The sequence below is a fragment of the Stylophora pistillata genome, chromosome 5 (genome assembly GCF_964205215.1).
Source record: "Stylophora pistillata chromosome 5, jaStyPist1.2, whole genome shotgun sequence".
NCBI classification, from domain to species: domain Eukaryota; kingdom Metazoa; phylum Cnidaria; class Anthozoa; order Scleractinia; family Pocilloporidae; genus Stylophora; species Stylophora pistillata.
Genome location: NC_142523.1, coordinates 1,467,912 through 1,490,000, shown reverse-complemented (window position 1 = coordinate 1,490,000; position 22,089 = coordinate 1,467,912). Strand labels below are relative to the sequence as shown.

The 22,089-nt window shown below is 39.8% G+C and overlaps 3 protein-coding genes and 1 long non-coding RNA gene across 6 annotated transcripts in view; 2 read left to right on the top strand and 2 right to left on the bottom strand.

The window, feature by feature from the left end:
• LOC148729776 (uncharacterized) overlaps positions 1-324 on the bottom strand; it is a 3,186-nt gene extending 2,862 nt beyond the window's left edge. The window contains exon 1 of one of the 2 annotated variants that reach the window (XM_088762189.1): positions 1-324. This exon is cut by the window's left edge and continues 497 nt beyond it. The gene's annotated coding sequence lies outside the window, so the exon portion shown is untranslated. The other variant, XM_088762190.1, reaches the window with a different exon arrangement.
• Positions 1-558, top strand: part of LOC148729775 (uncharacterized) — a 7,403-nt gene extending 6,845 nt beyond the window's left edge. Inside the window, exon 2 of the long non-coding RNA XR_016002123.1 lies at positions 318-558. This is a non-coding gene — a long non-coding RNA (uncharacterized LOC148729775). The remainder of the gene's footprint in view (positions 1-317) is intronic.
• Positions 1-4,714, bottom strand: part of LOC111330795 (uncharacterized) — a 17,321-nt gene extending 12,607 nt beyond the window's left edge. For both annotated transcript variants that reach the window (XM_022935745.2, XM_022935746.2), the window contains exons 1-2: positions 3,018-4,714; positions 1,262-1,513 (exon numbers count right to left, since the gene is read on the bottom strand). In XM_022935745.2, coding sequence (XP_022791480.2) covers positions 1,262-1,513; positions 3,018-4,649 — 1,884 coding nt within the window. In that variant the 5' untranslated portion in view covers positions 4,650-4,714. The remainder of the gene's footprint in view (positions 1-1,261; positions 1,514-3,017) is intronic.
• A 1,648-nt stretch (positions 4,715-6,362) lies between these two features.
• LOC111330782 (ER degradation-enhancing alpha-mannosidase-like protein 1) lies at positions 6,363-20,496 on the top strand. Its single transcript, XM_088762192.1, has 13 exons — positions 6,363-6,683; positions 7,220-7,292; positions 8,928-9,031; positions 11,193-11,364; positions 12,152-12,335; positions 12,585-12,676; positions 13,147-13,229; positions 13,823-13,943; positions 15,610-15,780; positions 15,954-16,027; positions 16,849-16,945; positions 18,103-18,294; positions 19,082-20,496. Exons 1-13 carry the CDS (start codon positions 6,424-6,426, stop codon positions 19,166-19,168), a joined length of 1,710 nt encoding a protein of 569 aa, XP_088618318.1. The 5' UTR covers positions 6,363-6,423; the 3' UTR covers positions 19,169-20,496.
• The last annotated feature ends 1,593 nt before the right edge of the window (positions 20,497-22,089 follow it).

Below are 22,089 nucleotides of genomic sequence, written 5' to 3'. Positions count from 1 at the left end.
GGATTCTAAGGGGCGTTTCGGGCTTGTTTGACATATTTTGAGCTCCAAACAGGCTGGTAAACAAGTAAGAAACAAAAAATGCTGTTTTGGTTGCCATGGAAACGAGATTTCTATTTAGATACCTCTTCTTTTCTAACGTAATTTCTCATTTATATTTTAAAATTTTTTTGTAAACAAACCATTCATTTACAGGGAAATACCCAAAAAATCGAACAAAAACACTTTCCAATGTTTATTTAAATAGTTAAAGTTGCCGATTTTAAGGAAAATCTAAAAACCAATTTTTCAGCAAAATTCAGGTGAAGCCCCACCTTAAGCAGCTCTCCTCGTTAGCCTACAAATCAAAGGCACTTTTAAATTTGAACTTTAATTCTATTTCTCCACAGACAGTAAACTTTAAGGATCCTAATTTTAAATATTTTTAGATCTTCTAATTTTGATAGGCTACTTTAATTATTTTATTTTACTACATTTCATTTTATTCCATTTCACGCAAGACCCCACAAGCGTGTAGTCGCTTTAACAATTATCGTGTTTAAATAAAGTCTTTGTATTGTATTGTATTGTATTGTATCCAACGACAAAACGGTCAAACAATACGCCACTTTGTTAGTACTGGGGTCACAATGAATGGTGGGATTGGCTGCGCCAGTACCAGGTCGCTCAAGAGGCATGTTATTTTGCGCAGCCTCGATCTTTGTTGTTTTTGTTTGAGATGCAGAGCCAAAAGAGCTTCGAAAATTCCTTTAAATTTTGATTTTGATCATGTGAACTGCACATCACAACCTAATTTATCACAACCAGGTTATTCGGGTGTTAGATGCGCACGTGAATGGCTGATGCCAGGGCCTTTTCCTGCCTGTCCCCTCTTTGAAGGGAAAAGCGCCTTGGGAACGAGGTTGCAAGAAAACAAGAAAACAAAACTTCGATCGTTTTGATATTATGTGCGGTCACCCATCCAAGCATTAACCCCAGCCAACAAGGCTTGACTCAAAAGAGAAGCACGAGCGCGTGGCTAATTACCTTATGAGACCAGATGACGATGAAACTCGAATTTTAGACGTGGTTTGCCCCAGGCATCTTCAACCTCGTTCCCAGGGTCTATCATCTTCCAGCCCCCTGGAGCGAGAGAAGAGTGGGGGCGAGAAGATGAGAAACCCTGGGAACGAGGTTGTGGTATCCCACGTAATTAATAAGGAAATGGATGAATCTTAGCATTTCAGTCCCAATTCTGAAAACCAAGTAAACCAATAAGCCCTACCTTTATAGGGGATTTAGCTCCCGAATGATGGTAACTCTTGGTATCTGTTGAAATATCGTTATTGCCCGGGAGATACCTTAAACCACCGGGGAAAAGAGAGTTGTTCCTGTACACAAAATTATTGGACCAGCGGAGAGCTTTTTTGGGGTCTGTGTGAGGGGCCTCTTCACTCCACTGACATCTTTGAAGTGAAGAAATGTAGATGGCTGCTCCTTTGTAGAAACTGAAATTTTCGATAAACGATACGTTGGTCTGTATGACAAAAAAGATATGGAACAATCATTGAGTGAATATGGATTAAATTATGCTTTAAAATATTCCTGGCGTATAATTCAAATTAATCGAATGCTTCTTACATTGACACACATTACACATAACTAACGCTGACCATTTTCAACGACTGACTCAGGAAAGCTGGTTTCCAACTTAAAATAGACTCCCCTCAACAGATGTCACTAGCGGCACTTTACCAACGGATCAAAACTGTCCAACCACAACCGAATTACGCCATTTGAGTCTTTAAGCTAATGACATTACGGCTTAACTGATCAATCATTTTATACGAACCGGACTTCTGATCAGTTTGTCGAAACGTCAATCACTACAGTCCTTCTCTGGACTACACCCAACTGCAGCTGGACGATTAGGGTACATGATTGCATGTCACCCCCGGATTCAAACCATTTACCGTCTAACTTAGGTTCATTCGCTTGTGATCGCGCTTTCGTTTCATTGTGCTAATAAAGCTAATGCACGCTAGTTTTAACTTGAAATGAGAAAATTGTAGCTGAAAACAATCGTCTGCATGTTCACTGCCAGCTGTCGTTTTTCTTAAAGCAGTTCTCAATTGAGTATCGAAAGTGATCCTGGATTGCTTTGGTTTTGCTCTACTCCGCTCGGTGATTGGTCTAAAAAAATCGCCTCCCCCCGTCTCAACCATTGAAATGCAAATCTAAAACCAATCACAACTTGGTCGCCGCGTTTTCCCGCGCTTTATTCTTTGCGTTCTCATTGGCTCATTGTGAATTTTCCTTGGTTTGATTGGCTGTTATGATAACTTTGGTTTTAGTTTTATGATACTAAGTCCAGATGTGCTCTACCCCGCTATGTTCTCAGCCAAAAAGAGAATCGAGACTTAAAGGAGCAGTATGTTTCATAGAACACATAATTCTTATTTCCGCCCTGAAAAAGCACTTTACAGATTTTGAAACAGACCCCTGTCTGAGAATCCACTGAGAGTAAATGAAGCCGTTGATGACGCTGCCATATAGAATCGTGCTTAGTAACCTGGAAACTAACCCACAAAAAATGGGACGAGGTCTCGCTGATCTTTTTTTACCATCCTTATGACAATTAAAAGTTATCATGACACAAAAAGGTGTCCTAGATTCAGTGATTTGATTTATGAACCGCGTGAGGTGATTTCCCTGTGCGATCGGGTTATTTAGTTGTTCCGTGGTCGATTTTTATCAAATTATAAAAAAGACACATTCAAACGGCGGGTTAGATTACACTTTTTATACTATCCAAATATAATTTTCGATCAGAAATAAAGTTACACGGTTTATGCAGCATACTTCTCTTTCAACCAAGTGCCTGTCGGTTTCTCTCGTTTTACAAGTATTATTCTTGTAATTGATTCCTTGCAACTATTTAACTTTGTCCCGAGAAGTCGTTCCAGTAATTTTGGTTTATTATCAAGACCTTAAAAGGAACAGCCCTTCGTACATGAAAAGCCATTAAAAACAGCGCTCACCTTCCATTGGGATGCAGGCAAGTGTGACTCGCTGTAAGTCATGAAACAATCAGGATTATGAGAGGTAATGATGTTATTCATCAATGCTCCGAATACACAAATTGCTCCACCTAGAGTAGTCGCTCCATTCTTGAGGAACATCAGTTCACTTCCTGGGTAAAGAATAATCTGACTTGACATCATAAACAGTGCCCCTCCGTTAACTCCCACGTTGTAAGCAAACACTAGCTGTCCCTCGATATGTACCACGCAATCCTGAAAGTTGCTTGCGCTACCGCCAAGGTTGTGCCGGAAGATGTTTTTTCCTTTAAACCGGACGTCAACCCTTTGACTTGTGAAAGTATTAGACTCAGAAAAAAAAGTAATATGGTGATCCTCAAACGTACAGTTTATGAATTCCGGAATCAAGTTTATCTTTGTGCTGTGGGGCAACTTTGTTTGCAAATTAAGTGCTGAACTGAAATTCCCCTGATTGTTTTTAAACACAACAGATACAAGCCTCAACACGGAGTTTCTGGGTTTTTCATCAAAGTTTTTGAGGTGAACTTCCATCCCAGCTCCTCTTCTGGCCTGGTTCTCTGTAACGGTGCAGTTTTTTAAGATACTCGTGATCCTGGACGAATTGTGCCAATGAGAAAATTTCAGTCCACCTCCTGCTTGCATAGCTCTGTTTCCAACGAATGACGATTTGGATACAAAAAAGCTGTTATTAAATGTCGTACTATCGGTGGATAGATAGCAACCTCCTCCAAAGGTAGCGGAATTGTTATAAAAGTCTGTGTTTTGTATCTCAACAGAGCAATGGTTAGTCTTCCCCGAGAACATAACAAGGATACCTCCACCAAGTTCGCTAAAGATCGGCGAAACAGGTGCGACGAATGCTGATGAGCCAATTTTCACGGCAGAATTGAGGGTGAAATTTGAATTTTTGATAACCACAGAAAGAGAAACTGAAGCTTGAAACAAAAATCCTGCTCCACCACCAAGCGTCGTGTACCCTTTTTTGAACACTTCGCTGGAACTGTTTCTATTTGAAGTGTTATTCAGGAAAAGACAACCGTTAACGGTGACCTCGCTGTCAAATGCGTTTATTCCACTCTGTTTATTACGTGCAAACGTACAGTTCCTGAAGTTTATGTTTAGGGAGTTCCATATCAAAACAACAGCGGCAAAGTGAGAACCACAGTTTTGAAATCTTAGGTGAGCTATGTTGATATTTCTTGTTTTAATTACTTGACCAGATGGTAATCCAATATCAAATCCAGCGGAGGCACTTGTACAGCTAATCCTGGATCCATTTGCGTGACTCGATTGCAGAAAAATACTACGCTTCGCGCTGATTTGAAGAATGTGGATCCGTTTGTCCAAAGGGTAAATGTGGTCTTCGATTGAAAATATAAAATTTGTTTGATTGATGTTCTTTTGATTCTCCATAGCATTTAGAGCGAATCCTATGGTCTTACAAGGACTTTTGGCGCTCGTAAGTAAACACGAAGAGTTATCGTACCCTGTTGTGCTTGAAACACGGATCACCAAACCGTTGGAGCATTCGAAGCTTAATACATATATCAAGGTGCAGGTAAACAAAAAACGATCAAGGCACAAGTTTTTGGACAACTTTTTGAAGGTCATTGTGGCCGAAGTTCTTAGATTATTGGAGCCAACGGCTACGACTACGCAGTTATATAGTTAGCTCTTTTATTTTAATCGGTAAGTTTAACTCGTGACTTCCACGCTATTATAAAGGAGCGCGTGAAAAAAAAGGCAGGAAATTGGAGTTTTGACATGTGGTATTCCTGACAAGATCAATTAAGCTTCATTCACATGATCAACCTTGTGTTTTTCAACATCCTTTTTCAGTCGCTCTACCTGGAAATTTAGAGACTGTATCAGCCAAAAAAAATTGCGAAAGCTCCGGAAATGTTAAAATGAACAATCCCTTATTACCTACGGAGTCATTTTTAGCCAAGAATAAACTCGTAAACAACAGGGCCCAGTTGTTCAAAGAGGGAATAACACTATCCAACGGATAAATCGCTATCCAGCGGATAAGCGTTAACAAAACGTACTGCGCTATCCACAGGATAGAGATTTTATCCAGTGAATAACATTATCCATCCTTCGAACAACCAGAGTCAGGTCGTTCGTAATGATGCGAGGGATTTCCTCGTAAGAGTTACGTAAGCAATAAAGAATAGACTGTGTTCCGCGAGCTTTATCGGGTGTATGACATTACTCGTGAATATGATTTCTCGCATAATTACAGATCTCACGAACGCGACTCTGATAAACTTATTCTGAATTTCTAAACTTAGATGCAGACTCGTCCAAAAACATTCTGCAATCCCGTTGAGAAATAAAATCAGACTTTTGCTATTTTGTTCATTAAAACAGTTGGTACAGTTGTTTTGCTATGTTTGGTTAGCCTTAAAATTACATAATGTAGCCTTGAGCGGCCGCACACGGACTTGTCATAAATAAGCTACTTTCGATAATGAGCATATTTTGAGATATCATGAGTAGCAACATCCCCATCAGATCAGTCAAATAAACGAGACGCGAACACCAAAACCGATTAAACTGAGATGGGACATTCAAGTCTGTAAATCACTTCAATCATTTATTTCTTTATTTATTGTGTCCAGTAAACCTTCTCTTTCCCAAGATCTCTTTTAATTGGTAATTCTCCTTACTATATGCCATACGATTCTTATGATATTAGTTAGGAGAATTTTGTATCTGATCAACTAATAATCTCTTAGTTCATATTATTCTATACTCTCATGCATCTCTTGTCTGCTTGATATTGTATTAATTAAGGCCGGCCCTGCCACAGACGGAGTTGTCACCCTCTGCGATTGTAATGAGAAATTCTATCCCGGTCCCTCACCAAAGCTGTAGGGTTATAGAGAACGTGTAAGGACAGATTTTTCCTTAGATTGTAATATTCAAGTAAAATCGCCATCGGGGACCTGACCTGTTTTCAGTTTTCAACATTTTCTGTCAAAAAAAAAAAATCTAAGTTTCTACTTGAATCAACCTCGACGAATCTATTGCTTTTAAATTAAAAGTAACCAAATTCCTCGTTCTTCTACGTGTACAAATTCCTATCTTGCGGTGAAATTTATTTTTTGCGGCTTATGATTTCTTTCTCGATCATATGACCGAAAAAAAGAGTAAGGTTTCTAGTTATTTAGGAACGCAGAACTTGTCACGCCATCTCTTATAGATTGTGTGACGTACGATCACGAATCAGTTGGTTCGTATTTCCGCGCGAACGAGATAACCAATTGCTACCCTGGGCGTACTGCGCTCCCATTGGTCGAGAGACAATGGACGCGCTGTAAACACATTGGGTCCACTTTGGTAGATCGTTCATTTTCCTTAACCTAGTCGAAGTTTTAAAATGTACAAAGTTTTAGGAAGTTTTTTAGCTTTTACAGTTTTTTGTACAGAACTGAAGATAAGCTCAGGCACGCAGAATGACGATAGCAGAGTTTCTAGTGGCAAATATCGGTATTTCTCAGAGAATGAGCGGATTAAATTACGAGAAGAAGCTAGACAAATGTTTTACTTTGGGTATGACAATTACATGAATTTTGCTTTCCCAAAAGATGAACTAGATCCGATTCATTGTAGAGGAAGAGGACCAGACTATGACAATCCGTAAGTGTTTTCTTATACGTTTTTACTACCACGCCATTTGTGTTTTCAAAGGATAAATGAAGGTTAACTGATCTTAATTCTACAATAGGAGTGAAACTCAGATTATCGCTTTTTAGTTAAAATAATTCTGTGTTTTAATGGACCCGAGTACCGCATGGTTTCTTTGTAAGCAGAGTTCCTAAATTAGCTATTCAACGAAGAAACTCGCTTTGTTGAAGGATTGAAGGTCACTGAAGTTGTGCTCTCAATTTTGTGTGTGGGATCATCGATCATTGAGTGTTATTCGTTACAGCTGTGGCCATAAGTATAAACGAAATACAAACACCTCTAGACATTTACCATGATTACAATGTTGTCATATTCTAAGTAACAATTCTATTAATGAAGCGCTTTGTTTTATTTAGCTTTGAATGCGCTGTTATTAAACAGGAAACAATAGAAATAGTGCCTCTTATGTAGTATTTTACGTGAAGAATGCTTCTATAGCAAAATGATGAATTTCATTAATGATGACGATATTTTCTCTCCTTCTTAAGATCAAATATTAACATCAATGATGTTTTAGGAGACTTTTCATTGGGACTGTTGGAATCTCTTGGCACTTTAGCAGTAAGTCATTATAACAACAATGAAACTGGATTTGTGCCAGATTGTATCAGAGTTCTACACAAGTCATGTGATCATAGGTTGCAAAATTAACACCCAGAAATGATGGACATAAAACTTCCCCTTATTAATTTCATACATTCCCCGGCAAACAGGTAATGAGAGTTGTCAAACTTTTCTGGTAAAAGGTATTATCCTGATCTAACACCAAATTCTCAAAACCAACTTACAGAGAAATATGTAACAGATAGCTGGGAGTATTAACAATCAGATCTTGGTAGTTAAAGCATTAGGGGGAAGTCAGGTTAGTGATTTCAAATTGGCAAAGTCCATAGCAGAAGGCTGATTTGTAGTTAAAAGTAAGACTGCCTGAATTGTTAGGCACAAAGTTTGATCACCAACTGAATGTGTCAATAACAAAATGGGAGAACTCAGGAATAAATAATTTGACACAAGAGCACATGGGCATCATATTGATACATCTTTGCTTTTAATGTGGACTGCTTTACCTGCTTACTTAACCTGTCAACTCCCAGAAGTGATCAGCAGGGAACTTCTCCCTTTCATATCCGTACATTATCCAGTAAACAGAGGACAGGAAAGCTCAAACTCATTTGATAGAAGTTGTTATCCTGATCTAAAACAACATTCTCAAAACTAATTTATAAGGAAATGTATGACAGTGAGAGGGGAGAATTAACAATCTGAACTTGAGAGTTAAGAAGTTTAGTTTGTATTGATTTCTGGTTTCTCCATCCTATAACTTGAAAACATATGGCGCAAGATCCTTCTCTGTAGCAACACCATCATTATGGAATGCTTTGCCAAGTGAAATTACAAATGCTCAGTCTGTGTCTGTTTTTAAAAGTAGATTAAAAACTTTTCTTTTTAGAAAAGCCTTTTATAATTAATATTAGCTGTCTTAAGTGTTAATGTTAAAGTTTTTGTAGGCGCCTTTGAACAGTATGATACTGGTGCAGTATAAATCTTTTATTATTATTATTATTATTATTATTGATTGGCTAGCATTGAATACAAAGTTGAGTTTTATAGGCTGATGGCTGAAAGAGCTTAATTTCTATTTTATTTATTTTTTTATTTAATTGCTTTCACATACTTACAATACTAAAAGGACTGAAATATACATATGAACAAGACACAGAAGAGAACGGAGGACAAGGGTGCGGGACACACAACAGAGTGAGGCTCCAAATTAAGTGTGCCCTTACGAGAAATACACAAATACTAACTATGTAAACAATAGACAGGGTAAAAAGTATATAAAAAAGTATATAAAATAATAATAACAAAAACGAAAATGATAGGAATAAATCCCTTATGCGGCCCATAGAAAGTCCTAATAGCAGCAGTTACCAACTGATAGAAGATCACGTGACCTGCTGCATTTGCAGCAGATCGACTTCCAGGTGTTGAAGTTAGTGACGTCATAGTTTGTACGAAAAGCAGCGGAATAGCGTTGGAGTACGTGAGATTTAAACTGATTGAGAGAACTAATAATACTATTGGCTACCTAACTGTCTGATTTGGCCTGTGCAGTTGGATATGTTTGTATAGTTAATTGAACAGGTTATATTTGACAGTCTTGGATTCATCAGTAAGAGTACCTTTTTCTTTCAGGTAATGGGCAACAGCAGTGAATTCAAGAGAGCAGTACAACTTGTGATTGATTCTGTAACATTTGAGAAGAATAATACAGTCCAAGTTTTTGAAGCCACAATCAGGTAGTTTTTTGAAAAAATGATAAAGTTTAGGCAACTTTGAGTATCTATCACTATTTATAACACAACCAAAGTAAAGCGTGCGCTCTGATTGGTGAACTCAGCATCCCCCATTTGCCCATGGGTGTACGCTGTTGACGTGAGCAAATGCAGAGACAATTTTTCTGCGCGCGCTTGTATTTTCTGGTCACGTAAGATTTGTCAAATAAAAGGGAACTCTTTAGCTACAATGTATCAATGTTATGTTATAAAACAAATGGTAAACACCACAGCGTACACTATTGAGTTATGGATGCACTTGGGAGGTTTGCTGAGCACTCAAGAAGCTAGAATCCCTCGAGGCGATAGCCGAGAGCGACTCTTACGCTTCTTTCTTCCTTAGCAACCTCCCGCATGCATCCATAACTCTGTGGCGTACCCTGTGGTGTTTACCATTTGTTAATTCAACAAAACAACAACAAACAACAAAATTTATTTATTTTAGCAATTAAAATACATATCTAACAATCCCTACCCACAAAATAGTGTAGTTAATCAAGACAGGAGGGAAACAAACATTATTAAATAAATTCTTTTATGACAAGTTTGACTGAACTGAGGAAAAAACCAGGAGAGCTTGCATCTACACAAACAATGAAAAACAATACAATTAAGTTCTAGATAAGCCAATAAGGTGTTACATACTAAGATACTCACTCCTAGTATCTAAATTTTATTCTGGACATTGTATACATTTATTCCATGTATTTGTTAGGATGGTAAAGGTAAAGAATCAAATACTACCAATGCGTTGGCCGACATGCCAACTCCCTTGGTATCCAACCCTTAAAAAAAAAAAAAAAAAATAGGAAAAGACCAAGGTACTAGTGTTTTGTTTACAAAATGGCAGTGATTTAGATTTCTTCTTCTATGAGGTTTGTCTTGCTTCCAACACGTAGGTAGTGTTTCATTTTCAAAATGGTGGTGGATCAGATTCTTTACCTTTACTGTTAAGAGTTAGGGACAAGATAAAGAAATGTCTCTCTTCTTGATCACCCCTATATCTATATCTAGTATCAAGTAAGGCTAGGATCCTTACTGGTGATCTGCAGTGTAACCCTTTAGCTCCCACAAGTGATTAACATGTAACTTCTCCCTATAATATCCATGCATTATCCAACAATCAGGTCATGAGAATACTCAAACTTATCAGGTAGAGGTTACAATCTTGATCTAACACCAGATTCTTGAAACTAATTTATAAGGAAATGTGTGGAAGTTAGTGGGGAGAATTAACAATTGGGTCTTAACCACCTCCTGGTTAGCTCAATGGATAGAGCGCTGGACTGTTGTGTGGGAGGTTGAGGGTTCGAGCCCCAGCCGGACCAACACTCAGGGTCTTAAAATAATTGAGAAGAATTTGCTTCCTTTCTATGACATCAAGAAATGGTTAGATATTCTAGTCTTCTCGGATCGGGGCAAATAAATGGAGGTCCTGTCTCCTGCAGGGTTGGGGTAGGAGACTTTAATTTCCCACACATGAGATTACTGTGTGATGGATGTCCTCCCCTGGGGTGGGATGGGTGGGTTGATAGAGGGCCACAGGATTATCAGTTTAACTACTGTCACGTGCTACCCTCTTGAAATAAAGTCTCTCTCTCTCTCTCTTGGGATATAAAGGGACAAGCAGATGCAGAAAAGAAGCCTGACAAAAATTAGGCTTTGATGGGATCTGAGCCTTTAAATTACCTCGCAGATACTAGATGAGTGCTGCTACCAACTGAGCTACAAAGCTTCACATTGAGAGTGAAGAACATTTTAGAGGGTGTTTCTTTCTTGTGAAGGAAGCAGTTCATGATACTTTTCAACATACTAATAAATTTTGATTGGCAGATGAAAATCAAGTTAAGCAATGAACCTTGTTGGTGAGCTGAAATATTTATCAGGGGTTTCAAAAATGTTTTAAAGAAGATGTCACATTCTTCAAAAACAAGTGCTGCAATACGTTCATTAAGGGCCTAAAGGTAATTATTTGACCAGAGTAACCAGTGAGTGTTATCAAGTAGCCAGCAGAACTCCAGTCAGGTTGCCTGCTTGTTTTAAAACCCCTGATCTGTCCAATACTTTTTGTAAAGGGTTAAAGTTTTTGTATTCTTTAGTTTATCTTTAGATTTTTTTTCGGCAGAGTTCTTGGATCATTGCTGTCTGCGCACCTGATCATTAAAGATCCTCTTCAGCCTTTTGGGGATATGGTGCCATTAGACTATGATAATGAATTATTGCTTCTGGCTCATGATGTAGCAAATAGGCTGATGGCTGCATTTGAAACATCAGCCACAAAAATTCCATATCCTAGGGTAAGTAGATTGTAATACTACTACTCCAACCTTTAACACCCTAACATCGGTATGCATATCCTCCATACTGTCCTCTACTGATACATGTCCTAAGGTGTTGACAAGGAGAAGAGCTTCTCTAGTTGGTGATCATTTTCTTTATTCTTGCAACTTTAATGTGCACTTCAGCAATGATATTGTCAGGAGAAATCAGATGCAAGTCTCTCTTGAGGTCAAAGACTATTTGATTTGAATTTAGGGAGTAATGTAGTCGTAAAATCCACAATTTATTTATAGACTCCAAACAAACGAGATCAGTTGCGTGATTGGATTATGAAGGAGCTTTAGGGAATCCACAGTCAGTCAAGCTAAGGAAAACTACAACAAAAACATGTTGACTCATTTCTCCTTGTGCTTGCTCTGAGCCTGCTAATTGCTTTGTGGGAGGCACAGGCCTCCCAACACTAGAACAAGAAATCTTTTTAAAAAATGAAAATCTTCAATAAAAGTAACGAGTATTTGATATACCGGGGGTAATTCAATATGTCTCCTGTGATTAGCTGGTGCAATTAAGTGATGACTTCACGTTTGGTTGTATGTATGACACTGAATCAAAAACTCCTTTTCAGGTAGAACTTGTCTTGCTCCAACACCAAATTCTCTTTGCTAATTAACACAGAAATGAAGAGTAGCTAGACAGGAGAATTAATAATCAGAGATCAGTACTTAAAGAGTTAAAAAGGAGTGTTACAAACCCAAAGATGACAATACTCTGATATAACACTGTTTATATTTTTTTCCTGTGCAGGTAAATTTACTTTATGGTCTGCCATCAATTGTATATAACGAAACTTGTACAGCTGGTGCTGGTACTATTATATTAGAGTTTGGAATTCTGAGCAGGCTTCTGGGTGATCCAGTTTTTGAAACTTTTTCCCGGAAAGCAGTGGAGGCTCTTTGGAAGCGCCGTTCTGTAGAGACTGGGCTACTTGGTGAGTTATTAATATTAATGGAGGACTCCGTGACCCCTTCACTTCTAGGAGCAATCAAAAATGAATTGAACAGTTTATAAACAGCTTTTAAACCACTCAACTACAGCTTATGATTTACCAACTTTTCTTGTGTTCTCTGAATGTCCCATGTGGATTACAATACCAATAAACTGATAGAGAGTGCATTCTAATGCCTCCTTGCAAAAGCCAAGGAATCACATTTTTTTTTTATGTGTGATTGCTTTATAGGAAATACTATTAATGTAGAGACTGGAGAATGGACAGGAAAAATGAGTGGATTAGGTGCTGGCTTAGATTCCTTTTATGAGTATCTGTTAAAGGTAAGAACCCAGCTTAAACTGTTGATGTCCTCAGTAAATCAATTGGGGACTGGGTGTTAGCTCGTGTGGGTATGGGTATGTCGAAAGGTAAGAAGCTTCAAGTCATATGAAAAATTAATCGTATAAAAATTCCTTTGTTTCCTCGTTTAAGGACACAAGGATAAAGAGCGAAGTACCAAGGATTGAGTTTTAAGGGATTGTCAACTTACTTTTAAGCCGTTCTGTCTATAGGGATAAACAATGTTTTTTCTGCAAGGGAAACAGGGATAGAAATGCGAATTTATCAACGCATACTAAGGGACCTGTGTCACTCACCTTCCCGTGCCCCCAACCCACCTCCCAGAAACTTTTTGATCCCCTCGTTTTAGTAAAATATTCATGGTCATTCATCAGTAGTTTACTATTTTTTATTTCATCCGTGTAAAGAACCTAATTTTAAATTTTATTCCTAAATTGTTTTTTTTTTTTAGGGTTATATTATGTTTGGTGAGACAGAGGATCTCAAAAGATTTAATGACATCTATAAAGCAATAAACAGATATCTGCGAAAAGGGTGAGGCAGAGCCAGAAAAGCTTTGAACAATTCCCTAGTCCATGTCACTATATTTTTATTCACTGCAGAAGGGAAAAAAATGGCTAACTTGTACGTACAGCTGTATGCTGAAACTGAGGATTTACAGCAAGGTTTTTTTTTAAGCTGCGGGATTCAGTTCATTCAAAATCAGGGATGCAAGATACTAGTTAAGATGTGTAAGGAAATAGTGAGCGAGATTCAGGATTTTGAAAATAAATGAGACCATGGATTTGAGAACTCGGCTGCCAGCTTGTAAGGAATAATAGAAGGGGCTAAATTCACATCCATCAGAAGTGGTTAGTTTGGATTAAAGTGATACATCCATTTTTTCCTCACATTGGTTATTCCACAAATGTTTAAATTTTTTCACGTTGTGCAATGGACGAATGAGAAGGATTTGTATGGGAATAAATGGCTGCACTCTTGACCTTAAAAAAATTTTTAACTTAGTTTGAATAGCGGCCTTTTGTACAACGTAAACATATTTGTATATTTATAGAGGCTCATGGGGCGTGTCGTTGTGCTATTGATTATTAAGCAAGAATGTTTGCTCTGTTTCCTTTTTCGTACAGTCGACCTAAATGCAATGAAGGTAATGGTTCAACACCCTTGTATGTGAATGTGCACATGAACTCCGGCCAAACAGCTAACTTGTGGATAGATGCTCTTTCCGCGTCGTTTGCAGGAGTACAGGTAAAACAATCTGAGATTTTTTTAGCAATTACAACTTAAACCCGCGCTGGGTTAGCGAACAATTTTACGACTCACAGGGTTTATTCTTGAGCACAGCTTTGTGCGATTTCCGTAATTCCAACAATCAAAAGGTGCTTAAAACATATGTGTTTTATGGAACAATCATTATTTATCGTGGGGCAAGAGGGGGGGGGGGTTGGAGGATTTTGGTGGGATCACATGGTTTCCAGGGGGAATAGAGGGGGATCCCATGGTTTTCAGGAGGAATGGAGGGGGATCGTATGGTTTTCCAAGGGAAACAGAGGACCATCACATAGTTTTTAGGGGGAGCAGAGGGGGATAATATGGTTTTCAGGGGGAACAGAGGGGGATCACATAGTTTTCAGGGGGAGCAGAGGGGGGTCACATGGTTTTCAGGGGGAACAGAGGGGGATCACACGGTTTTTCAGGGGGAACTGAGAGGGATCAAATGGTTTTCAGGGGGGACGGAGAGGGATCAAATGGTTTTCAGGGGAACTGAGAGGGATCACATGGTTTTCAGGGGAACTGAGAGGGATCACATGGTTTTCAGGGGAACTGAGAGGGATCACATGGTTTTCAGGGGAACTGTGAGGGATCACATGGTCTTCAGGGGAACTGAGAGGGATCACATGGTTTTCAGGGGAACTGAGAGGGATCACATGGTTTTCAGGGGAACTGAGAGGGATCAAATGGTTTTCAGGGGAACTGAGAGGGATCACATGGTTTTCAGGGGAACTGAGAGGGATCACATGGTTTTCAGGGGAACTGAGAGGGATCACATGGTTTTCAGGGGAACTGAGAGGGATCACATGGTCTTCAGGGGAACTGAGAGGGATCACATGGTTTTCAGGGGAACTGAGAGGGATCACATGGTTTTCAGGGGAACTGAGAGGGATCAAATGGTTTTCAGGGGAACTGAGAGGGATCACATGGTCTTCAGGGGAACTGAGAGGGATCAAATGGTTTTCAGGGGAACTGAGAGGGATCAAATGGTTTTCAGGGGAACTGAGAGGGATCACATGGTTTTCAGGGGAACTGAGAGGGATCAAATGGCTTTCAGGGGAACTGAGAGGGATCAAATGGTTTTCAGGGGAACTGAGGGGGATCACATGGTTTTCAGGGGAACTGAGAGGGATCACATGGTTTTCAGGGGAACTGAGAGGGATCAAATGGTTTTCAGGGGTGACGGAGAGGGATCACATGGTTTTCAGGGGAACTGAGAGGGATCACATGGTTTTCAGGGGAACTGAGAGGGATCACATGGTTTTCAGGGGTGACGGAGAGGGATCACATGGTTTTCAGGGGAACTGAGAGGGATCACATGGTTTTCAGGGGTGACGGAGAGGGATCACATGGTTTTCAGGGGAACTGAGAGGGAACACATGGTTTTCAGGGGTAAAGGAGGGGGATCAGTCGTCGGGGGACTATAGAAAATTGACAGCAATGAGGGAGGGATTACAACAATACTACAGAGCTTTAGGGGACCCCTGAGGGGAGAGCGTAGAAATATCCATGCGTGGGCAGAACATTATTTAAGGGCGATTATTTGTTGGTCACGTAGTCGTCTCATGATCAGTAAGAAAGAAGAAAAATGTATTGAATGATAGTCACTGTAATAAAACATGTTTTACTTTCATCGACTCAGGTGCTAAAAGGGGACATCAAAGAAGCCATCTGTACGCATGCTCTGTATTATGCGATCTGGAAAAAGTACGGGGCTATGCCGGAAAGATTCAACTGGCAAATCAAACAGTCAGAGGTTCACTTCTCTCCACTAAGACCGGAGCTGATTGAATCAACTTACCTTTTACATCAGGTAAGTTGCTTGGTAAATAGGAGCTATGGCAGACGTGGTGGCATCACGGGCAGCGCGCTCGCTCTGGCTGAGTCGTTGTGTTGTATTCTTGGGCAAAATACCTTCCTCTCCCTGTGTCTCTCTTCGCTAAGGAATGTAATACATACCTGAACAATTTGCTTTTTCTGCTGCAGGCCACCCATCACCCGTTCTACCTCCACGTTGGTAGAGAAATCATGAGGGACATAGAAAAACATAACAAAGCAAGGTTGGTGGGTGTGTGTGTGATGTGCAGGTAGTGGTTGGTTTGTTTTTTTTTTGTTATGGATGAGAGTTAATCGAAATATGTGAAGAATTGGGCGTTTTGTTTCGATAAAGGTGTTTCATTTTCGTTGCAAAGCTATCTACTCGCTAGATACCGCCTCCCGGTTAGCTCAATGGATAAAGCGCTGGACTGTTGTGCGGGAGGTCGAGGGTTCGAGCCCCGGCCGAACCAACACTCAAGGTCTTAAAATAATTGAGAAGAATATGCTACCTTTCTATAACATCAGGAAATGGTTAGATATTCTAGTCTTCCCGGATAGGGACGAATAAATAGAGGTTCCGTCTCCTGCAGGGTTATGGGTAGGAGACGTTAATTTCCCACGCACGAGATTACTGTGTGATGGATGTCCTGCCCTGGATTGGGATGGGTGGGTTTGTTGGAGCTTAAACCTCGTAGGGGACCCATGTCCTATTGTTTCTGCTCCAGTACTTGGTACAAATCCTTAAATAAATAGATAAATAAATAGATACAAAATTGAATTGTGTGAGTCAGCCATCACCTGAGTGTGGATCAATTTTCGGGAAAAATTGGCAAATTTTGAAGGATGAAGGTGTGGTTCTCAAAAGATATTTTGTACTTCTGTTAAGGGAGCTAGGGTTTGAACAACCTCTGGGACGAGTCTCTCTGAGAACTATGAGCAAAATTCCTTACCTATTGCTGCAATAACAACTTTTTCTCTTTTTGTACGTCGCTAAAGTATGATCAATGGGGACTGCCTTTCGATGCAATCTGTTCTTTTCAATTAAAGTTCTGCTTGGTTTCAGATGTGGTTACGCTACTTTACATGATGTGAATGATAAAACTCAAGAGGATCGGATGGAGAGCTTCTTTTTGAGTGAAACGTGCAAATATCTTTACCTTGTAAGTACTGAAGTCCTTGTAGCTGTTTGTTACGAGTGAGGAGGATACAAGAAAAAAATGAGGAAGTGAGATAGTACTGAAAAATCGAGCTCACTAAATAGGAGAAACAAAAAAGTCTTTGTCTGTCTTCTTGATTGCGAGTGTGTTTGTTTGTCCGTCTGCCCGGCTCTTAATATCGAAAACATAGCTTTTCATGGAAGTTCTGTAGCTAAATGAACGTTTTATCCTTTGTCTCACGATTTGAAGCCAGGCTATAAATTGTATTCATCGAAGCGTTTCATGTGCTAGTCTTCGTCTCGCGGCGAGGTCGAAAGTTTACGTGTCGCTGTTTATTTAACAAATGGTAAACACCACAGCGTACACTATTGAGTTATGGATGCACGCGGGAGGTTGCTAAGCACGAAAGAAGCGTAAGAGTCGCTCGAGGCGATAGCCGAGAGCGACTCTAGCTTCTTGAGTGCTTAGCAAACCTCCCAAGTGCATCCATAACTCAATAGTGTACGCTGTGGTGTTTACCATTTGTTTTATAACATAATATTGATACATTGTAGCTAAAGAGTTCCCTTTTACTAATCTTACGCGACCAAAAAAAACAAGCGCGCGCGGAAAAATAGTCTTTGCATTTGCTCACGTCAGCAGCGTACACCCATGGGCAAAGGGGGACGCTAAATTGACCAATCAGAGCGCGCGCTTTAGTTTGGTTATGTTATAAAGCACCTTGGTTTTGATTGGGGTGTTTTGGCTCATTTCTAAAATGTTCCTCAATAAGTTGTTGTAGGATTTAACGAAACAGCAATCTTTTGTACAAGAGAGATTTAATGATGACGAGTCGTTGAATTTAGTTGCTTTATAACACAACGATTGTAGAATGGGAAAGCGAAAGAGTCACTTACGCTTCCCCATTAGCGAAGCCAAAATACTTGGAAAGTATATCGGCTTTGCTTCACCTCCCGCTGTGATAGGTCAACAAATCTTGCACCACCCTCACAACTAATCAGATGCAAGCAAAGCCATCCGCGTTTTCCCGCGCTTCATCCTTATTGGCTTCTTCCGATGTATACCTTTGTTCTGATTGGCCACTGTGATTACATTGGTTTCGGTTTCATAGCACGTGACCTAAAGCCTTCAACTGACTTTTAGTTTCTTTTTTTAAATAGCTGTTCGATGACAGCAACCATCTCAACCAAGACGCTTCAAATTACATTTTTAGCACTGAAGGGCATGTCTTTAAACTCGACTCTCGGTTTAGGAAAAGGCCCTGGGACGAAGAGTCGAAAAATTTTGTACAAAAGGCAACGAAAAGAACTTCCTACACCCGGTCCTCCGGGAGTTATAATGACAGTATTGGGGTAAGTACCTTTGAGTTTGCCTTGAGATTTTGATTTGCTTTGTTCTCCTTTTCTTAAGAACCATAATTTGCATCGTCTGTATAGAAAAATCCATTTTTTATTCTTTGTGTGAACTGTACAAAGTTCCAACACGTTGATTTTTTATTTATTTATCTATTTGTTTTTCTCGCCTTCTTTCATTATTCTATTCCTCCCCTTGACCTTTTGTCTATTCATTGGATCAATAACTCGTTATTTGGTTCGTTTCGTGGGTCGCTCAGTAAAAATTTTGTTTGTTTATTCCTTCATCACATTAGTCCGGCGGTTGTTCGTTTGAAGTCAGTTCGGTCGTTCGGTCGTTCGTTCGGTCGTTCGTTCGGTCGTTCGTTCGGTCGTTCGTTTGGTCGTTCGTTCGGTCGTTCGTTCGGTCGTTCGTTTCTTTGTTCGGTGATCTTCCAAGTGTTCGCTCGTTTCTTCGTTCCTCCGCTCTTTCCCCTATTGAAGCCTTTCCTATTTTCTCTCATTCAGTTTTTGTGTGACTTTGTCGTCTTTGTGTGTTTGTCTGTCTGGTTTTTTTTTTTGTTTTTTTTTTGTTTTGTTTTTTTTTTTTTTTTGTTTTTGTTTTTGTTTTAATTTTTGTGGCTGGATGATTGGTTTCCTCATGGAACCAATCAAGTAGCGAAACGTAGCGAGCAAACCTTTGAACTAAACGCGAAGCCTTCCTGTGCGTGTCCTATTGTTCGTCCGTTCTGTCTTTTCTGTTTTTGTCAACTTTGCTTTGATTGGTCACCATCTATTTTTCCTTCAGTGCGTCAGGTTTTGTGGTGACCTTACCAGTCCTCTACCAATGGACATCCGATACTGGGAGGAAGTAGAAGCAGCAGTTGGTATATGACAACCGTGCCAATTGCGCTGAGAATACACAACAAACAACCAATCACGGCATGAGTTCCTTCACATTCTAGCTGCTGCATGGTACACTATTTTTCCTTTAGTGCGTCAGGTTTTGTGGTGACCTTACCAGTCCTCTACCAATGGACATCCGATACTGGGAGGAGGTAGAAGCAGCAGTTGGTATATGACAACCGTGCCAATTGCGCTGAGAATACACAACAAACAACCAATCACGGCATGAGTTCCTTCACATTCTAGCTGCTGCATATCAGTGGTACACTTGAACTGGAAAATCATTCAACTTCCCAGTTATCATCAAGGAATCTCTTGGCGTTTACTTCACACTACTATTAAATGCTTTTTCAAATCAGGTTAAAATTGCAAGAAAACTCACTACAAGACGTTTGAGTAAAGTGTTTTTCTGAGAAGTTATATTTTGGAGATTTCTGATCAAGTAACTGTGGATCATTGCGTTATCTGGCTTGAGGCTTAGAGTATATTTTATGGACTAATCCAGAACCTGGTTGCACCCTCTGCGTTGAAGAAATGATCACTTGTCGCGATGTACTCAAGATGTCTTGAAAGGGATCTTTTTTAATTCCCCTACAGATAGATGTGCCTTGAAAGTGGTCGATCAAGCGAGACATCATACATTAATGAAACTGAGCCGAAATGTTGGGGAAGATTTTCTGTAGTGAAAGCTTCAATGAAGGTTTTTCACTCAAGAGTAGAAAAGTCCGGTAGAGGGAGCAGGAATACTGAGGCTAAATTTCTACGTTCAATCTTTTCAATTGGAAAATGTTAACGACTTGTGAAAAATAGTTCGCGACTGGAATGACCCGACGTTTCTTCTTAGACGGTAGAAATATCAGATACCTTGGGAAATTTTTAAGCTTTCTCGGTGCGCATCGCGCTCACAGTCCCTTTCGCAAAGTTCAGGACGTTAGCAGTCTGCCTCTCTATCACAGAAGGATTCCCAACCGCACGTTCAATGGATTTTTTTCAATTCAAGGGGAAGGAACTTTGAACAGTATGCTAGCAGTCATAATCAGATGTGACTTTGGCAAAAGTGGACCACAGAGCTACGCTGAATTTAGTTCATAGAAATATGGAACAAATTGACAGTGATGAACGATGAAACTAATTTATACATTGCAGAGAAGAATGGCAAAGGAAAGAAAAATGTCGTAAATTGAAATTTTTCGTAGTTGGCTTTTTAAGGTAAATAGCAAATTTTGTAAGAAGAACTAATGAACAAAAGGAGTCTACTCAAAGTTGAATACTTCAGTTCCGTTTATATGACAATAAAAAGAGTTTTACAGCTGATAAGTTCACATCAATGCTTGTATCCGATGATGTGCGTACCCACCCCTCTCCTAACTGAACACTGAACAGTCAACTGATAACAAGTTAGGGTTAATATTGGGTTAGGAGAGGGGTGGGTGCGCAGTTGCGCAGATACCTACAGTGAACAAGAATAGAAGTCGAACAAAGACCATCTTTAAGTGTTTTGTCGAGGTGCTTTTTCTCCCGCCTAGTTTTAATCTTGCAAGAACTCCATTGATTCTTCCTTTAAAAAGACGACGAGCACGTTCCGTGGGATTGTCGGAAGAGAATGGTACGTTTTGGGTTTACTGGCGACCAAACCGCTATCAGAAGGGACGGCAATAAAGAAAGGAGTAGCCAGCTAGTTGTCTGGATCAAGGAAGATGATGACATGATCTCATTGCTGACGCCTATATTTGACGAACCCCTAGAGGTATATCCACTGTTTTGTTCCTGTACTGAGTTTTTACGGTTTTAGTGTACGTTTTCTTTCACCTCTTGGGAATATTTTCCGAGTGTTTAAAAAATAGCCAACGAGGAACTTTTCGACAAGAAGACTCCTGTATGATATGTCTTCCATTTGAACCGCATAAACTACGAGAAACATGAGGGACCTTAAACATGCTGGCAGGGCGGTAATCTTTAATTATAATCTCTCGAATGGCTTTATGTGTTCCGCTGCATCTCAACTTCGGCGTAACGTGTGTGAATAGCGTTGAGTTCCAAATCTTGGAAACTTGAATAATTAATTTTCCGTCGTGGTTTCCGTTCTTGTACCATGTAAATATTTGAGATTTTACCTTGTCGTTTTGCATAGGGCGGAATCAAACTTCAGATTTCGCACTCCGATGCTTAACCACCGAGCCACAGAGACTGTGGTGAGCAAGGCCCATTTCGAAGGCCCATTTCGAAGGCCCATTTCGAAGGCCCATTTCGAAGGCCAATTACGATTTACAAAACACGACGCTGTCGACACTGCAGATCCTAAGAGTATGCAGGACGCGTGTCCTATAAGAACTTCGTAATGGGCCTTGCTCACCATAGAGTCTCTGTGGCTACTGGTTGAGCATTGGAGCGCAGAATCCGAAGATTGAGGTTCGATTCTTCATGGGGACTTTCTTATTTTTTTATCGAGCTCAAAACTTACCATCTTTTTTCAGTATTCTATTTCTTGAATGGCCTGAACTTTTCGCATGGTAATGGTAACTTTCTACTTCACAGAAACAAGCAGTTATCTCTTTTAGTAAAGGAAAGAAAAGACAGAAGATTTCTAAAAAACCGGCGACCGTTTTTACTAATTATGTTGACGCAAAAATCGTATCAAAAGCAATAGCTAAGAGATTAAACCAATTGTGCCACACTTTATTTATCACAGACAAATGCACGGAAATGTTGCCACACAGGAATTATGTGGTCTAAGTCCCTGTTGTCAATGTTTATAAGCAGAAATAAAATGCACTGGTGCCACGAAACTGCCGTCGGGGACAAACTAAAAACTATTGGATTGCAGTTAGTTGCCTAAAAAATATCATTCCACAATATTTCATTCGAGAAAGTGAACCGAAACTCTATTTCATCTCCCGACAACAAAGACCC

What these genes read in the sequence shown, in the direction of transcription:
- LOC111330782 (XM_088762192.1), top strand. Translation starts at nt 6,424, where the DNA reads ATGTACAAAGTTTTAGGAAGTTTTTTAGCTTTTACAGTTTTTTGTACA. An exon ending in AATCTCTTGGCACTTTAGCA is followed by an intron (nt 7,293 to 8,927) that starts GTAAGTCATTAT and finishes TTTTTCTTTCAG; the next exon opens with GTAATGGGCAACAGCAGTGA. An exon ending in GTTATAATGACAGTATTGGG is followed by an intron (nt 18,295 to 19,081) that starts GTAAGTACCTTT and finishes TTTTTCCTTCAG; the next exon opens with TGCGTCAGGTTTTGTGGTGA.